The sequence below is a fragment of the Hippoglossus stenolepis genome, chromosome 4 (genome assembly GCF_022539355.2).
Source record: "Hippoglossus stenolepis isolate QCI-W04-F060 chromosome 4, HSTE1.2, whole genome shotgun sequence".
NCBI classification, from domain to species: Eukaryota; Metazoa; Chordata; class Actinopteri; order Pleuronectiformes; family Pleuronectidae; genus Hippoglossus; species Hippoglossus stenolepis.
In genome coordinates, this window is record NC_061486.1 from 22,086,532 (window position 1) to 22,106,626 (window position 20,095).

General features: G+C 41.6%; 1 protein-coding gene across 1 annotated transcript; it reads left to right on the forward strand.

Moving 5' to 3' along the window:
- Window positions 1-1,336: 1,336 nt before the first annotated feature.
- barx2 (BARX homeobox 2) lies at window positions 1,337-16,070 on the forward strand. The gene is made up of 4 exons (XM_035153566.2): window positions 1,337-1,765; window positions 8,027-8,342; window positions 13,554-13,638; window positions 14,392-16,070. Exons 1-4 carry the CDS (start codon window positions 1,579-1,581, stop codon window positions 14,683-14,685), a joined length of 882 nt encoding a protein of 293 aa, XP_035009457.1. The 5' UTR covers window positions 1,337-1,578; the 3' UTR covers window positions 14,686-16,070.
- Window positions 16,071-20,095: the final 4,025 nt, after the last annotated feature.

Sequence of the window (20,095 nt, forward strand, 5' to 3'; positions counted from 1 at the left end):
TTCAAAGTATAGAAAATTGAAACTTAATATCTTTCTTCACAGAATTTCTTTTGTTGGATAACAACATGAAAAACAAATAAAATACGTATTCGCTCGTGCACTCTAAAATATATTCAAAAACATTCATTAATAATCGAAGCGATATCTGAGAGCGAAAGTAGGTCAACATAATTTTTCACGTGTTAAAAACAATATAAACAATTACAAAATGTAAGTAAGTGCATCAGAAGATAGAGCCTGTGGAAATGAGTTATTCTAACTCAGTTATATCCCCACATTAATTATTCTAGTTACTCATTCGATCTGCCTGACACTTGCGATGTTGTTAAAAGTTGTTTTATGTCCTCGTCCTCATATTGTCCTAAAACCCGGATTTAGTGCGCATCTTGTTTGAAAGTCTTTCCGATGTTTGTCTTCAGTTCTGTCGGGAACTCTGCGCACTTTCATGTCGTGATGATGATGAATCACAAGACATCACAGCAGCTTGTTTGACAGGTAAAGAATAAAGGACTTTAACAGCAGGATGTGTTCCTCCTGTACGAAGGTGCTCATAATGTTTTTCTTGCATTTAATCCAGCAATAAATACACATTATTATTATTCTTAATTACTAATTATTATTCCTTTACACGTTGGTTTAAACCTGCTCAGTGCTGCTATCGACACTCTTTAAAAAGGCCTAATCCTCTTTATATTATATATATATATATATGAATGGGGAATTAGAGGGAAAGCAATGGGATTTTCAATTTCAAGAAAACCATTAAATGATGCAATGTCTAAAGCACACTCGAGAATAAATTATCGCTTAAGATAATACGAATTTCAGTTATAAATGTATTATAAACCAATCAAGATAAATCATTCGAATAAATCATTCGACAAAAATAAACAACTGGGTAATCCCATGTTCTCAACGCATTATTAATAAGCTACCACAGAGTTTATTTAATGTATTTGATCTGAAACGTTGATAATGATAGGAATAAGTTTTAAATTAATTATTTGTATTGATTGCATTTGATTTTATTCTAAAAAAAAACATCACCTGATCCTGACCAAATCTTTGAGAGTCAATTAATATGAATTCATTATTCTGGTTAAAAACAACTTTTAGGGTGTATTAATATAAATAAATCTACAGAGAGTGTTTACTTATTTGAGTGTATGGGGGAGTATTTGGGAGGTGGCCATGTGCGTGTACAGTGCATGAGTGTATTCGAAAGAGAGGGAGGGAGGGAGGGAGAGAGAGAGAGAGAGAGCATGGCTCCAGACGGAGCAGCAGAGATGTGTTCAGGGACGGTTTATATAGCGGTGGGTGTGAGCACCTCTCACTTTATTCCCACTGTGGCGCTGTGCGCAGCTCAAGTTCAAGGCTGCTGATCGTCAGCGCGACACTTCAGGGAGAGCTGCACCGCTTCCAACACATGAAACCATGACTCCGTTAAACGCCTGAACCTCCAGCACCGACACTCACACACGCGGGTCAACGTGCACCTAAGACAGACAGACAGGCATCACCGAGCGACACAGACGCGCTGTGCAGGGAAGGTACCGGCGCGGCGCTCAGGGGCCGATCATGCACTGTCAAGCCGAGCTGAGGCTCTCCTCCCCCGGGCAGCTGAAGGCGGCCAGGCGGCGCTACAAGACGTTCATGATAGACGAAATCCTCTCCAAGGAGACTTGTGATTATTTTGAGAAGCTCTCTCTCTACTCGGTGTGTCCTTCTCTCATTGTCCGGCCCAAGCCTCTCCACTCATGTTCGGGTAAGACAACTCTTCTTTTTTATTATAAATATTTATATTTAAAAAAAAAAAGGTAAATGATAAGTGTTTATTTATTGGCTCAACTTTTGGCACTTTTATGTATTATCTCAGTTATATTATTGATTTTAGTTCTAGACTTTTGCGCTGCAGTGTATTTTGGGTTATAGTGTAATGGCACATTTTGAGAGCTGAGATAAAGTTGTCCTTTTTACTTTTTTAAAATCATAATTCCTTGTGCATACAACTGTGCAAATAAACATATTGATACTTATATCTATTACAATGCATCCTACTACAATGTGTCCTTTCTTAAATTCATCCCCTGTTTGCATCATTATTTAATTTTCTTTTCATGGAGAACATTTAAAAGAAATTAATAACAATGAATGTAGCTTCCTCCTGAAGCTGCTCACTCTGAAGTTTATAAATCACAGCAGCTCAAGTGTTGACAATCGAAGTGTCAGTGAATGTCAGTGATGCTTGAGGGCAAGATGATAAATACCTGCACTGATAAGTTCAGTGTAGTTACAGTTAAAAAAAAAGAAAGGATCAGCGAGATAGTAAGTAAAGCTAAAGTCAAATCTCACTCCGACATGCCCCTGGTTGCTGTGCTGCAGCCTTTAGTCTATTTGATACCATTTGCTGTGATTAATGTGGCTGTTGCTGAATCAAAGGCCTTTTTTTTTCCTAATGAGTTTAGCTGCTGCTGGACATTTGCAGACGGAACGATTGTATCTTGTTAATGTATGTGACCCGGAGTATGTGACCCAGAGTTGTGAGCAGGAAACGGGGATTTCACGGTGCGTGGCCAGTAGCAGCACCCTGTAAAAACACTGATAAAAGATAAACTATACTTCACATTTATGTAGCTTGATTAATACTGGAGACACTGAAGGAAGGAAACAAACCAAAAATCACTTAAATTTATCACATTTGCTTTAAAACTAATCAAAACTTTAATACTTCGTGTAGTGCTTTCTTTTATATCCATTTCACCAAGAGGGTTGTAATTATGTATGTCTAGATGGATGGATAGATAGATAGATAGATAGATAGATAGATGGATGACATATAATAGATAGATATAGATAGATAGAGAGATAGAGAGATAGAGAGATAGATGATAGATGATATATGATAGATAGATATAGAGAGAGAGAGAGATAGATAGACAGATAGACAGACATATAGATAGATAGATAGATAGATAGATAGATAGATAGAAAGACGGATAGATAGAGAGATAGATAGATAGATAGAAAGACGGATAGATAGAGAGATAGATAGATAGAAAGACGGATAGATAGATAGATAGATAGATAGAAAGACGGATAGATAGAGAGATAGATAGATAGAAAGACGGATAGATAGATAGATAGATAGATAGATAGATAGATAGATAGAAAGACGGATAGATAGAGAGATAGATGACCAAAATAGCTAAACAAAGCTCAGTTGGCACAGCACATGTTACCTTGTCAAAACCAAACCTCTTGATTGATTCTTAATTGTAATTCCAGATAAATCCGAACAACTCAAAGGCTACTGCTCGCTCTAGTAACCATTAGGATAATTGCCCCAAAGTCTGAAATAATAGCCACTGCAATTTGATGATGACAGCGGCGGGTGAATAAAAATAGGTCTGAGCGATTCCCTCATCCCTCCAATATGGACAGGCGTACATGCTAGAGGGCACTGTGGCAGGGCCTTGGCACCCCTCTGTTTGGATGGATAGAGTGACCTGCGGTGCATATCAGAACACTGTGCCCACCACTTATTTGTAGCTGCGGGGGTGTGAGACACCGTATATTCCCCAACATCAATGGCTTTTGAGTGCTGGATATAGAAGCTGGCAGGCTTACGGGGGCCAGGGCCGAAAGGGAGGCGTCCGGCCCCTGAGCTGCTGCTGTGGCTCCCTCAACAATGAAAAGTTGACTTCTTCATCCGGAAAAAAAGGAAGGTGGTGCTATAACCTCCTGCTGCCAGTGGAGGCCGCTGAAAGACAGTGATGGCAATAATGTTTGTGAGATGGAGTTGATGACAATCCGCTTGTTGCTCTTTGTGTTGTTTATCAGTGATGCGCCACTCAGCTTAATGTTCCATCTGCATTTTCCTACGTCTGACTCTTTTCTCATCTCTCCAATGGCCGCCCAGTCTATTTTTATATATGAGTGGCGGAACACCGAGCTTAATTTAGCACATTCACAGTGGCTAATTGTCGTGGAGTTAATTCCCTGTCAGTTAGAGCCGGATCAGAGACGATGAACTGCCGCTGAACAGCGAGTGACGTAATGGCAGGTTATAATATTTCATTTGGAGTCCTGTCTCTCAGCGGGACCCAGGGCAGGGCTTTTAGTGGTGTTTTCTGGAGGAGGCAAAGAGATTAGGATCAACTGAGGTATAATCTCACCTGACAGCATGATGAAAAATAAATACACGAAAAAAAAGGAGGAGTGTGTGCAGCCTGAGGGCCAGCGCTCAGTGGCTCAGTATCCCGGCTGAGGGCTTATACAAATCTAAGTGAGCAAAAAGAAGGGTTTTCATCGCATCTTAAACCCTAATCTGCTGCAGACAATAAAGCCTCCCATTAAGCACAAAGCCGTCTTGAAAGGGTTGATTACACCCACGTCAACACACACAGGAGAGTACACACATACACAAAGGCAAAACCTGTGCACGGCTTCCACCCACAGTAAAAGATAATGCTTGACAACCTGTCATCTACTCGTCACTTCCTAGCTGCCATCAGATTTCTTTCTCTATTGCGACAAAGGATCAGCAATAAATCAGTTCTGAAAGCAGTTTACGCTACAGGCATGATTTCAGGTGCCACAGGAAGACCTGTGCGGATTCGGTTTCACATTAAACAGTTAAGGCTTGTGCTCAACACAAGTCCTTTTAAAGACGTTTGCCAGTGTGCGCCTGAGAAACTATTGAGAATTAAAGTCAGCAAGATTTGATTGATTGGTTGAAAATCATGATCACATCGATCTAATCTGTCATGTCCCGAAGGTGAATGCTTCTAATTAAAGCGAATCAGTCAGGACAGATATAGAAGCTGCGTGGCCTGTTGCCCTTCCCACTCTCACAGCGTTTTATTTGCACACTCAAAAGGGCAAGGCAGAAAAAAAGAAAAAAAACCTGTTTAACTGAGAAACTCTCGAGCTGTCACCACCGGTTTATACCCAAAACATGGGAAAAGTTCACAAGCACATGTCGTAGCTTAGCCGTGAATCATCCGCTTCAGCTTCCCATTGAGAAAGAAAGAGGCAGAGAAGAAGGGATAAGAAACAGACGAGTGCAGGGAAAAGTGGGCCTTCGAAAAGCTGCTGCATGCATCTGTCATGCAGGTGTAAAAATAAAAATGCTCCCTGACAGCCATTTCAAATAATAAAAATGTGGTCTGCTAAATGAGGATTACGCCGTAATGACTATGTGAACAATTGTTGGCCAATTGTTGGTATGAAAGCTTAACAAAGGGCTCTTCTTAGATCTATTCTTAGCAGGTATGTCTTCTGTAATGGTTTCCAAGAAGCACTTGTGCTAGTCCTCACATTCCCACTGTGATTATCAAGAGTATCAGTGTGCCTTTCGCATGGGCCCCGGCTGCAGCTACACTCAAAACAGTTTATTTGTAGATTATTGACAGGACTCTGGCACTTGTCAACATGTCAGAGAGAGAGACGTTCTCGCCGTCAGTGGAAAGTCACCAGGAGGGCTGACATTTCTCTCTCTCGCTTTGCTCGCTCTCTCTTTCACTCTTTCTTCATTCCTCCTCTCTTGCACTTCCTCCGAGGGATTGTCCGGAGACAACTTCAAGCTCGCTGTTGACAAGACACTTCCTGACGGTCCCGAAGACAAACGCAGACGTTATTTCTCATTCGGGGCTGACGTGACTGACACTTTCACTTGCCTTTTGTGGCTGCGATTTCACAAATCTCTCTCTTTTTTTAAAAACCTTTTATTTATTCCACAGATAATACGACAGAATACATATGGAGGTATAACCATATCGGCATCATCTCAATACTTCCTCCTGTGGAGCGTGCCCCCTGACTTATCTCTGAGTAGTCCACTAAACCAAATAGGTGTACTTACAATTCTGATACAGGGAACCATAAATAAAAGGAAATGAAAGACGCTTGTATAAATAAGATTAAAAACAAAAAAAGGTGCTTAGAGCTCTGTCATAGCTTAAGATATTAAATCTGTCTGGTTTCAGCTGTAGTCTCACTGTAATTTCCACCATAATAAAGAGCTCTTTTTATTATGTGTCTCCATTGCATTATGTTGAGGGGAGATTAAAGCCATTTCATTAAGATCAGAATTTTCAGACAGCAACTCAAATCTCTGGCCGTCTGGCTTTCAAAGAATATACCTGGTATGCAAAGTTTTGGATCCATACATTAAAATTGATACCCAAAACTTTTTTGATCTCTTACTGAACATGTTTCCAGAATTCCAAGATTTCTCCCAGAATATCAAATCTTCCACCATTCCACAGTTGATCCAACATAATTCAGAAAATGACTGTATTTTGATGTGATATATGGGGTATTAGAATACCTCCTCTTCACCCAGTGCCCCTCCACGTGGGGCTGCTTGGCAGTTTGTTTCATGTTTTGAACGTTTCCTCTCACTCTTGGTCTCTTATCGTAATACATGAATCACATCTCCATCGACGTTCATGTGAAATCCCTCATATAAAGGAGAACATGCATTAAACCCACTGATCAACTGATGTCAGACAATCTAACATTAATACAGATAAGTGCTGGGAGAAAAACTCAAAGCAATATAAGCCGGGAGAGAGAGTGAGGAGGCGTTCTTGTTCAGACCTGTTGCAACAGCAGGATTCTAAATGCTGGAGGGTTACCGATGACCTCAGTGCCTTACTATGATGTCATGATGAGCCCAAGGCAGTGTCTGGTGTCTGCATGTGTGCAGAGAGCAACTGTGCATGCAGCGCTTAGACTCCTCATGCGCTTGACTTACATCTGATCGTGGCGTTTATTTCTGCACAATTCATATGTACTGTAGGTTTTACTGACGTTTTTTCAGTTTGCTTTATTCCACATGTGCAAAAATCCATATTTTCTGGGAGAAAAAAAGAGAAAAACAACAGAAAACTAGCAAAAAAATCAAAGTTGTGGTCTGACCTAATGACTGCTGTGGGGAATAGGTTTCCATGTGTGTCCAAGTGTTTATGTTTTCTGTTACGGTGGATGAGGAGTTTGGGGGAAAGATCTACCGCACAGGAACACACATGCAGTGTGTGTGTGTGTGTTTGTGTGCGTGTGTGTGTGAGTGTGTGTGTGTGTGTGTCTGACAACCTCCTATTTTCTCTGCTCCATTGTCCACCTTTTTTATCTCACTCTATATAGTCTTCCTCCACTACCATAATCCCCCCACTGTGTGTCCTCTTATCAGACCGTGCATTACAGTGTGAGCTGTGCTGGGCCGGCTGCTTGTAAATTCTGCTTCTTTTTTTTTTTTACGGATTGGTTTTTTATATTTGACGCTGTGAGGATTTTTCTGGCAGATATTATGTTCACTTTGGTTGACCCACCACATCCTGTCGGCCAACCTCCTGGTCTCCTTCCCTCCCGCCTCGGCTCCAGACAAGTGTTACTTTTTATTGATTCTGGCGTCTTGCTGCTTCTGTCTGCCCTGATAAAGAGAAAAGATGTGTGCGTGTGTGTCTGTGTGTGTTTGTATATGACTGTGCACATTCATAGGAGGGGGAGATTGTTAAGAGAGAGAGGGGTAAAAAAAACTTTATTAGTTCACCAGCGTTTGATTTAGTTTTTGGGGTTTTATTGCAGCTCAGTCTGTGTCTGAATTTGTGTGTGTGTGTGTGTGTGTGTGTGTGTGTGTGATGCTGTCAGGCTCGGTGTGTGCTTGTGGTTTTGTGTTGGGAAGCCAGTTATCATTTAACAACCTCTGAAAAATAATCATTCATTTGAAGGGTTCAGGGGAAGCGGTGTAAAACACAGCCTGCGTCATCGAGGTCACGGCCCTCTACATGGAGGAGGTCAAAAGCATAACGCTCTCCACAGCAAACAGTGCGATTAAAAATGTAGCTGTCTCAGCAATTACAACCGGTCGATAACTGTACAACCGAGGTGACAGAGGAGCCCACTAAAAACTTACTGTGAATCAGAAGGATAACATAATCTTTCTCCTCTGTGTTTTATCCACTCCTTAATGCATTTCTTTCTGTTTCTGTCTGTATCTGACGCACCGTCTCTGCTCCCCCAGGCTCCTCATCGCTTCGGGCCTACCCGCTCCTCTCGGTGATCACACGGCAGCCTCCCAACATGCCCCCGCACCTCCCCCAGCCACAGTCTCCAGGCGGGGTCCCCTCGCACCTGTCCCTGCTCTCCCCGCAGCATCCGCGGGGGTCCGAGCCATCGCCCAGCCAGACGCCCCTCAGCATCAGCAGCGAGTCGGAGACGGAGCGCAGCACACCCCGCCTGAAGAAGCCACGCCGCAGCCGCACCATCTTCACCGAGCTCCAGCTGATGGGCCTGGAGAAGAAGTTCCAGAAGCAGAAGTACCTCTCCACGCCAGACAGGTCAGTGTAGTTCAAACGCTCACATCTGATTGGATAGAGGATAGATACAGAAAGACATAGTTTGAACCTCTTTAGAATCTCGGGACATTCTCCGGAGGGGCTGCACGTGAGATTGCAAATTTCCAGAGAGTCTCGGAGTTTCTCTGGAGTTTCTCCAGCCACAGCCCTCTAGTAAAAACTCTGGAGAATGTACCAGTGAGCTCATATGAGAAAACAGCAGGAGAAGCTCCAGAGGTGTCACTGTAAGCAAGTGGGTGTGTTGGTAATGTTTCTTACACACTACAGACGCAAAACTGGGAAAAAACAAAAGAATACAAATATCTCAGAATGAAAAAGTGGAGCCATACACATAGACGAGCGTAGAGAGCTTTTGGTGAAAAGGGCCATGTCGGTGTCCACAAACAAAAACATGTGACATCTGCAGCAGAATTACAATGTTACATCTTGCCTCTGTCTGCTGCTCCACCCCCTCCTCACCTGAACACCTGCTGTGTTGCACTTGTGTGAAAGGTGTGAAAACGATTTAGGTAGATTGGATTAGACACACACACACACACACACACACACACACACGCACGCACACTGAGAACTGAAAGAACACTCTGCATAAGTCATAAATAATAATAATAATAATAATAATATAATAATAATAAATCATGACAGCGCTGACCTCATAGCTAACTTAAATAATTGTGTGATTAAGTCACAGTGAAGAAAACAAACCACTGATGTGTTACAGGTAACCAACATCACAGTTATTACATTTCTACATGAAAGCTACCAGAGTCATATAGGTGTCACTCAACTGTGACATTTTGATAACCTGCATACCTGGCAGTGAGAGCAGTTTGAAAGTACAGTGCAATCATGCGCACACATTCTCAAAGCCACAAGTGCAATTATGGCGCAGTGGTTGAACTAACATCATATTCTTTCTTTTTTTATTTATCCCATGGGGGGAACGTCTCATGTAATGTGAATTTGTCTAAGCCAGAACATTACCTCAGCATTCTAGTTGAGACAAGAGTAACGTTTTAACCCAGCGAAGAAAAAGGCCCCAACAAAGAAACACTGCCTTATTCAAGAAAACGGGGACGGTAGCCAACACAAGCAAACACAAATGTATTACATTGATTTACTGCCAATCATCTCACATGTGCAGGTGCACATGAAGCACGTTCAGCTCTCTACGATAAGATGAAGTAAGCTGCATGTTAATATCTGTCGGTCTCGGTCTTAACTTTCATTCTCTGGGTCATTTTTGGGACCCGACATGAGGTTGGCCCATATTTTCCAGTTTTATTGAACGTCTCACTTTTATATTTGGCCCGCAGGCCACTTTTCCATTTTAACCCAGAATAGTATTGGACCATAAATGTTGTAAAAAGCTTCCCCTCACATACGCACTAAGAATTTAAAACTGCTTGTGAACCCACGTTACTCAAATGTGTTATTTCATACTGTGGAAAGCAAAAAAAAAAGTGTGCAACCCTTTTGGAAGAACCTGGTTTCTCTGGGATAAATGGTCATACAATCTGATGTGTTCTTGATCCAAGCCAAGAGTACAGGTAAACACAAGGCTTTTAAGATAATAGCACACAAACAGTCATTATCCTTTGTGTCTTTATTGAGCACACCCAGTAAACAATCACATACAGTCCTGCTAGTAAAAAGTAAGTGATGAAGTAACTGGTCAGACCTCTTTCTGCTGCAGCAGCTTCCTGCAGCTCCTGTAGCTGCAGTGCACAATGTTCAGGAATGAATGACAGAGCTTTACCTGGTGCTTCAGCTCAGCCATTATTTACTCATTCTGCGATGTTGAGGCTCACTGTGCTGCTGCATCGCACAGCTTCATCGGAGCTCACGCCAACCTCCCATGCCCCCCCACATCCCTTCCTTTCGGTCAGACATATTCTTTTTGCACATGAGACTCCTCTCCATTTAAGTTGTTTTGTTGATGTGCTCTTTTAGGTTTTTATCCCCTGGTTAAAGTCTTTTGGGTCGTTTTTTCCTCACCCTAGTCGAGTGGTAAAGAGGGAGGATTTTGCACGTTGTACAGATTGTTGAGCTCTAAAGCAAACTCTGATTTGTGAATATGGGCTATACAAATACAATTACATTGATTTGAGAAAGTGCAGGAGCAAAGCAGGCCTAAGTTATCAGGCTCCCTCCTCTGTGCTTCACCTTTGTGATGATCTTTCCATCGTGGTATGCAGAACACCTTTTACACCAGGTAGAGCTGCACATTTGTTTCCAAACAAATGAAAGTCAATGTAATCAGTCCACAAAACGTTTTTATAAAAATGTCATTAGCAACTTCCAGTGTCAAGCTGCTCTACTGCAAACTATAGGAATTGCACAAATGTTTTCTTGCAGAACAGCATGCGTCCTTATAGTGTCCTACAACGGACGACTTGCTCCATGCAACCATGCATGATGATTTGTGAATGGTGAATTTAGGGCTGGGCAACCAAACATTAACCTTTATTTATTTATTGTAAATTAAATTGTCATCAATAGTAATATAACAAAGGCCCAAACTATATCGATATAATTCTTATGCATTGTTAAAACACAGTGAGGAGGTTTAACACATAATTGATAGCTCAGATTTGTAAAATGTTTTGCAGTTTGTCAAGTGTTTCTCTGCTATCAAAGAAGAATTTAAAACCACAACCTTCACTCAGGAGCAAAAATAACTTATCATCTATATTTTTATCTTGATAAAACTTTTGCCGTATCATCCAGCTCAGGTGGAGTCCTGAACAGAGATGTTAACCAGCTCCTTTGATTCCCACCTGTTACCCTGGGAGGTCTTTTTTGTTATTTTATTTGTTACCTCATATGCTCTTTTAACTTTGTAACCCTTTCCAGCTTTATGCAAATGAGATCTCTTTCTTTACTATGCATGGTTCACATTGGCAGCAAACAGCAAACTTAAAATGTTTCTACAAATCAAAGTAGCTCTAAGCCACACCTCCAATCTGGTTCCAGACTGACAGAGGTTCACATGCTTTTTCCAACAACACAACCGGAGCAACCCAGCGATTAGTTTGGTATTAGTGCAAAGACTTTTTCAGCTTTAGATTGGATGGAGATGTAACCACATTGTATGTGAAATTACTACATATATGCAGACAAACGGCAAATAGTTCACTTACTTTTCATGTCAATGTACATACAGTATATAGACATGGAGTATGAATCAGTAGTGATTAAAAACTTCATGTACAATATGTTCACACATGATGACTGCACTCACACCCTCTTTGCAGCATATCTGCTCACCACATCTAATCTGAAAAGACATTTGCATATTTGGAATAAATGAAAATTATTTGTCCTGCTATTTATGTCACCTCCGCGGGGAAAACTCCCACGATGCATTATTAAATATATCACATCTTGGCAAGCCTGGACTCGTTGGAAAGGCGCCATGACTCATCTTACAGCAGAAGCCCCGAGGCAGAGCACAACTCTCTGATCAAAACCAACCACCGTACGGGTGGCTGTGCCAAAATACTGTGTCCTGTCAAAATATCTGATTCTGACACTGTGTTCAAAATTAATTAAATACCCTGCTTTTGGAAAAACATCAACGGAGAAAATCCCCCCTATTTAAACCCCACATCAAAAGGTGTGACGTGCTCCACTTTGTTGTGATCCAAAGATAACTTCACTTTTTTTTTTATCTTCTTTTTCTTGGCCTGGGAACTCTGCGGTCTGGAATCAAGACTGTGCATGGGGGAGCAGCAGGAACCACAACCAGAATTATCCCTGAAAAAAGATTTACAATTAATTATAGCGTAGAGGAATAATGATTTTACGGAGTTTCCAATTATAATAATCAGTGCCTTAATCCTCCTCCTCCTCCTCCTCATCATCATCATCATTATTATTATTATTAAAGCGTAGTTAGAGCCAAGACTCCCCCATTAAAAAGGTCTGAGACTGGAACAAAATGGCGGTCTTGCCTAGAGGGAGAAACTCAAAATACGTTTTCTCCAAGTGTGTGATTTCCCTCCATTGAGTACAGACATAAGTGGGATGTTTTTTCCTTCTGCAATTACTTTTTCTCACCTTCAGTCGCTGCCCTGCTTAAGACCAGGCTATGTCACACACACTGGCAGCTCTTTATGTAAGGTATAGGGTTGTGTAGATGATCCCATGAATCTCAGGGATTTGTCGTCGCTCTGCTTTTTAGATTCCGTTCACTGCTTTTCCCTGTCTCCTCTTCCACTTTCACCATCAAATGAACCTCGGTTCCTTTCACTCTGTGGTCGGTGGGTAAGAGAAACCCTTCATCTGACTCTTAAAGACTTTGAGACGAGCAGGGAAGAGGAAATCCCATTTGAAAAACGCCTCGAAAGCCGCTCCTCTCCTTAACAAATGCCTTTCTTACTTTATCTGTCCCCTTCCTGAGCTATCACATTTCGCACCAACCAATAGCCCTATTAGTCATGGATCAACACATGTGGTGGAAACATTTAGAATCATCTAGCTACAAGTGCTATGATTGGGTTACTGACCTCGGATGTTTCAAACACTGTTTCCTTTAGCTGCAGGTGTACAGTGTCAAACTCGAGCTATTAGCAAAATCGGCTTCACTGCGAGAAACAAAGACAGAATTAAGGCTGTTGGAAAAGTCTTGTAATGCATGCTGAGGTTGAGTTTGCAATGCTGGGGACTAGAAATGAAATTATAACGATTACATTGACCCAAATGATCATTTATCAGTAGTATTGTCAAAATGGCCTGAAGACGAAAGCACTGATACACAAACTGAAGTCATTTTTTAAATTTGAAATGAGATATTTATAATCAATAATTGATTTCCCTACTAAAGACGCTTTAAAAAAAAAAGAAGAAAACTTGGTTTAAATGAATACCACCTTAAAATAAGTAAATGAAATGTACTAGTTGTTGCAGTGTAGCAGTTGTTAGCTCTTGGCCAGAGCACAAGCAGCTCTAATGCTAATGTTACTGTACCAACCAATGAGCGTTTGGTGACCTCAAACTGTGTTATGTATATAATGAGTAGATTTACGATATACATGGTGTCTTTGGTAGACTGGCATGAAACCTGCAGTTTTTTTTGAAAAAGTGATGCAAATGGATTTTATAAACATGTGAATAATATAGTAGTTTGCAGTAGGTGTGTGAAATGTCTTATGTCTAATGTGCAGCTTGTTTTTCTTTCTGGTTCTGCAGGTTAGACCTGGCCCAGTCACTTGGCCTCACACAGCTCCAGGTGAAAACATGGTACCAAAACAGGCGTATGAAGTGGAAGAAAATGGTAAGTGTGAGCACCACAGTGAAGCCTGGCATGTTTCCTCTTCTTATTCCTATCCAGACCTTGTTACTTCTCTCACAGAAATGCGGCCCTTTGAGGAGCGTGTGAATGCACAGATACTACATCTGTAAATGACATGAAATCAATGCATAAATGTAGTTTTACATCAAATTGGATGCTAAATGTGATCTTCCTAAACCCTGAAAGGCAGTTGCTCTGTACATGATCCATATGACAGATCTTGGCCAAACGTGAACGTCCTTCACAAAGGACCGAAAATTCAAAATATAGGAAAATTGGGGAACCAAAAGTCTTTTAAATCACTCATATGTGCCACTGAAGGATACATCTTTGCATTTCTTTCTTAATTCATTTTTGTCATTAACGGAACAGAGCTTTTTCTTTTCTCCCAGGAGTCTTTAATTTGACATACTAACCAACTGCTCAATGTAATGTTGGTGAGAGAAGCAAATGTAATGCCGCAGCATAGCAGGAAGAGAGGGTGTGTAAAGACAAACCGCAGTGTGAGGTGTGACCTATGATGACGGCAGTGTGAGCAAACACTTTTGCAGAAGGGTCAACAATTCAGAGATCAAAAGAAAAGTGTGAAATCGTTAAAGATGAATGAGTGCACGGGGGGGCGGCCAGCAGCAATATGTCTTCTCTTAATTACTATAATAGCAAGCATCGCCTTTGACTGCTGCTGCCATTTGTTACCAGGAGCAGTCGCCTAACGTCGTCTACGTGTTATTCTAGGTGCTCAAAGGAGGTCACGAGGCCCCGACTAAGCCCAAGGGAAGACCCAAGAAGAACTCCATTCCCACCACGGAGGAGATAGAGGCTGAGGAGCGAAGGATGAAGATGGAGGAGGAGGAGGAGCAGAAGATGAGCCGGGAGGCTGACAAGGTGGCGTTGGCTGGCAGAGCGGAGGCGTCTCAGCTGGAACCTCAAGATCTCAGTTCAGACACTCACAGTGCGGCCAGAGCGCTGGAGGAATCTGAGCGAGAGGTGCCGCTCCTCAAGCCATCAGAGACTCACGCAGACAGCTAAGCGACAACAACGCAACCAAAGACTAAGCCAACCTGAAAACAAATAGTGCCTCAGGATCACTGTCAAAATAATAAGAAAATAAGAAAGAAAAACACAACCTGTGTGGTGTTCAGAGCCATTTGCTTTAGGGATTTGACTGGAGACATATCAGTGTCCAATCTTTACCTAATGTCACCTTTAAAACATTTTTTGTGTACTGGAAAATGAACCATACAAAGAGCTAACCTGCATAGACACTGACTGCACTGGTATAACTTTGGCCCCGGGTCCACAGTAAGAGGAGTGTAAATGTGTCAAATCCAAATAGGTCAGTCAAGCCTTAACACACAGTGACATGCATCACAGCATCGAGTCATTGTGATGACAAGATCTCACACACAGACACACACACACACACACACACACACACACACATACACACACACACACACACAAACACACACACACACCTGATCCACAAAGCTGCCTCACACAGTGCATGTGCCAAAATACCAAACTTTTGCCTTGTGTCTCTCTGTATTTATGTATTATACAGTACATCTCTCTACACTGCCAAAAACCTAGGATATTAAAATGGCTACAGTGCCTTGACGGTCTCAGAGGAAAGCTTTTAAACTGTTGATGAATATGACAAATGCAAGTATATTTTCTAGAGTGATTTTTGATTATTACACGTGCAGTTTTTTTTTTTTGAAGATTGTAAAGTTTAGAAACTGTGCGTAGGTACAGATTTAAGGCACAACCGTGTTCATGATTTCCTTGCATTCTGTTTCCAACTGAAAAATGTCTGCCAAGCCATACACACCCTGTATCATACTGTAGAAATGTGTATAAAGTATAAGATATATGATACTGCCAGATATATATGTAAAACAGTATTTTTAACTGCTGTTTTAAATTGGATTAAAATAGTTTGTATGTATGATGTTACAGCCGTTCCTTATCTTCTTTTTCCTGGTTTCTGCCGTATTAAGTAGGCTAGGCTGCCACAGAATCTCAGAGGGAGTAAATCAACAGCTTTTTTTTTACTTCTTTTTTTGCTCGCAGCCTTTGCGCGACTACCTGAATCAGCACGTTAGAGCTGCATCGACGTAATGCTGTCTTCAGCGTTATGTTGTTAACTGACTCATCCGTGTACTCCTTGCAAAGATTTGTCATTTTAAAAGAGTTCTCACTCTTTTTGGATTTATAAAGATTTATTTTTATTTGTTATTGTTCCATATGAAAAGTCCAGTATTTTTCTGATGTAAATACAATGCGTGTTTGGTGAGCTTGTTTGCTGTTTTTTTTTTTTTTAGGTTTGTGTAAAATCATTTTTACCATATACCATATAAAAGTATGTGTTTATGTATTTAAATGCACTTAATAAAATAGCCATCATTTAAGTTGTGTTTGGTATCATTAAGGTGGAATGGTGTGAAATCCTCTTTCTAATTTGAATGTCTATCCTCAAACTTCACATAGCTAATGCATCACACTCATGCTGCTTCAACCAGATTTTCTACACACTGTTTTTTAGCCCATTTGTTTTTTTATGTTTCCATAATTAAAACCGCTCCAACGACAATTTGAAGTCACCTACAGAATCCCATTAAACGACTCCACAAATTATCCTCCAATGCACTGTCATGTCATGCCGAGTGTGTAAATCAAACAGTTACAGTAGCTCTGGCAGGTTGGAGTTTCGGGCGGATCCATTACTGAGGACAGCTCTTGAAGATGTATTAGTCATAGGCAAAGTTCAGCATAAATCACATTGGGGAGAACAAAGCATTTAAGCATTCCATGTTGTGACGTTTATCATCTTTATCTATACGGCAAACAAGATGTGCCTGTGGCGCACCTCAGGGCTTCTGTCCGTGACCATGACGGAGTGAGGAGCAAACTGAAGTGTATTTTTAGTGCCTGATACTGGACATGGATGATTTCTAAAGCAAACAGCAGAGGTTAGCAGTGAGTGATGAACACTGTGCTTTGACACCAAGTGCAAACACCCGCAGCATGCTCCATCTGTGTGTGTGTGTGTGTGTGTGTGTGTCTGCCTTCAACAGCAGAAGATGCATCATCTCTTGGAAGCGTGGTACAGTTTACATTTTTCAAGCTCAAAGAATAAACTGAATGGTTTCATTGTTGGAAAAACTTTGAGCTGTTTTTTAATTTAAAAATAATGGTTCCATTTATACAATAAAGCATTCCCTTGTCTTTTCTTTGACACATTTAAAAAGTATTTTTCAAAATCTGCTGCTCAGCAACTGCAACACAACTTGTGTTGAATTTATACGATCAACTTTTGTAAGGAATGTGCTAAACTTGGATCTTCAAGAAATGGTGATGCCCGTCTCTTCAGGGTTACACCGAGCTGCTGCACCTCAAATCCACCACCTGGTTAGAGCCTCTGGAGCACGTACAGTGTATATCTGCATTAATTGCTGGGAATGAGTGCCAACGTTTTCCTATTCCACATCCTTGTGAAAACAGAGGCTCTGGCTGGCAGGCGCAGAGGCAGGTCTGTGAGGCGAGCTGCAAGTCTCCACAGGCCGGTGAGCCCCTCCTGGCTGATTGTTGTGTGGCAAGATAAGGAAGACTTCCAGAAACAGCCCTGCGGTGAGACACTGGCGGCCTAATTGGAGAACCTGTTATTTTCTCACAGGTCCAAGTTCAGCGGTAGGTCACAGGAGTGGAGTGGTGTCAGCCTTGGCCAGCCCCCCCCCTCCATCCCACCCACCCACCGAGACATCCATCGCGCACCTTCACCTGTCAGCTTAGCGTACGCTCAGGTAATTAGCAGAGGGGCTGATCTGGGGGGGGGGGGTACAGCTCGTGTTTCGCCTTTATTTGTGTTATGACAGAGGAAGTTATCTCTAAATGGTGAATGCAGGAGCAACAGCAGGGGCTTAACTGAGTCAATAAAGGTGGATGCTTTTTTACGACACGCACAATGCTCCCCACTGTCTTCCACCACAGAGGAGAGGCAGTGGCTTGAGGATCGCCTCCTCCCTGTCAGACGGGTGGATCACTGTGGCTCTTCCTGTTGAGCAAGATGTGGGATAAATAAAGTTTTACTTCGTGGAATATCAAAATACAAACTAAGCCGTCACTCAGTAGAGGGCATACCAACGCAACCCAAAAGTCCCCTTATGTAACCATTATAAACTACAAAACATATTGCATTTTTTATCAACAAGATTATTTTCAGAAAAAATCAGCAAAAATGTTGAAAAATTGTTAATCTTGCAATGTCAAAGAAAGCGAAAACAGTTTCCTGAATCCGCCCCCTGTTCCAGATCTGTACCAAATTCTTTTTGGGGGTTTTCCTTCTGTCATGCCCTGCCGCTCCACGAAAGTTAATGTAAATCGGTTGCATAGATTTTGTGTAATCCTGCGGACTAACAAACAAAAAAAGGCAGGCGAAAAAATGACCTCCTCGGTGGACGTGAGGAAACAGACATTAGTCTTCACAATATTCACCCGTTACCAGCACTTACATGTGGCTCCAATCATAAATTGCAAATATTGAAACCTGGAGAAATCATCACCCCCCCGAAAAAAAGAAACTTTTGAAGAATGCAAATAGTAATTCAACAGAAACTAGACGGGGCGCTCTGAAAGTGCAAACCTCCCACCACCTCCCGCCATTTTGCGTTATCTCGCCCACTGAAAATGATAAATGGTCTGTATTAATATAATATAATATATAACTATTTTCTAGTCTTGATGACTTCACTCAAGCCCACAACATGCTCTTTACAGTACAGTTTTTGCCATTCACCCATTGACACACACATTCATACAATGCGTCTAGCAGCACTTTATCTATCACACATCGTTCATGGAACATCCGTCAGGGGCATTTTCTTTTTGGCATAAAGAACAATAAGAGCTGTGCCATGTCTCCTCTGAGAAGGACATCTCCACTCTTTCTTCAGCTGTGGTTAGAAAACATCTTAGGAATAACAGGAAGGTATAAAATGTTGATTTTATGTGTAAAACAGATATCAGAATAAGTCGTAGAAGTCAAAAAATTGCCAAAAATGCCCCTCATTATCTGAATGAATTCACCCTTAAAAAACGTCATGTTTCAAAGTTATTTACCAGGAATGTGTGTTTGCACTTTTTTATTCAGCAGCACTTCAGGGTGACACTGCATCTGGGCCAGATTCACACCACAAACATCATGCACCGCCTGTTGCCCACTAGAGGTCACTACCACAGATATGAGGAATCCCATTCCATTGATTTTCATATATTACAGGTATGCGTGGAAAAAAAACACAAAACTCCAACACCCAGCTTTGAATAAACTATTTATTTCAGTCAGTGCAAGAAGATTTTTGATCATGATTGAATGCTTTTTTTTCTCCCTTACAACCGGGGAATAATGAAAAGAAGCATTCATGCTTTGCCAGAATTCGCTTCCGTCATTTACACAATCGTCCCTTAACACAGATGCTTCAGCATTGAGAGCTCACTCCTCTCTCAGTGCGTTCCCCCCTGTTGATGTACTAAGGGATCTTTCAGCCTAATGTATTTAGTGCGTTAATTACAGTGCTGCCCGCCTCCCTGTCTTCTCTCGATAGCTCACTCTCTGGTCAACATGTCTGGGAGACGCCGACACTGCCTCCCACCTCCAGGCTCTCAAGCTCGTAAATCAACTCGTGAGCGTGTGTGTATTCTGTATATGTGTGTGTGCATGCGTGTTTTTGCTGCAGGGATATCGGAGGGCTTGTTATGGAAGTCATGATCACCGGCTTGGGGTTGTATATCCGCCTGCTGAGGAGATGGGCGGTAATAGACCTGTCAGTTGTGTTTTTACCCAGGAGCTACCGTGTGCTGCTTTGTCCAAATCACTGCAGACTCTCCCAGAGCTACACAGACCTCCATGGAGCGCTCGGGCTCGCTTGGAAAGGCAGGATGTATTAAACCTTTCTAGAACACAGCATTCAGCATGTAAACCCACTTGCATGATTGTTAAATCTGGTGGGAGCGCACAGAACAACCCCACAGGGCATGAGATACGTTTTACATGAGCTGAAACCCTGATTTGATAGTGAAAACAAATGCAAAGGTTTAGATTTGTATTTACTAAATTGCCCACATGTTAATTAGATCTTGCATAGACTTATTATTTCAACTTCTTCACAAATAAAAATATATCTAAAGGGGAACTCTTAAAAATAAAAAATCCTTGCAAGGGAAGTGATTTTGAAGTAGATAGGAGTCAGTGACTTTTTCACACTAAATATATTAAATGTATTAATCCAGATGATTGCAATCAAGAATTTTGCGGGAATTCTCTTTCAGTTTCTCCTTCAAATAAGTGCTTTTGACAACTGTTCTCACTCGGTGTTGCGCAGCGACTCAAATCCTGTGCACACATTTTTAAGTTCTAACACTTTTCAGCAGCCGCACA

What these genes read in the sequence shown, in the direction of transcription:
- barx2 (XM_035153566.2), top strand. Translation starts at nt 1,579, where the DNA reads ATGCACTGTCAAGCCGAGCTGAGGCTCTCCTCCCCCGGGCAGCTGAAG. An exon ending in TACCTCTCCACGCCAGACAG is followed by an intron (nt 8,343 to 13,553) that starts GTCAGTGTAGTT and finishes CTGGTTCTGCAG; the next exon opens with GTTAGACCTGGCCCAGTCAC. An exon ending in GTATGAAGTGGAAGAAAATG is followed by an intron (nt 13,639 to 14,391) that starts GTAAGTGTGAGC and finishes GTGTTATTCTAG; the next exon opens with GTGCTCAAAGGAGGTCACGA.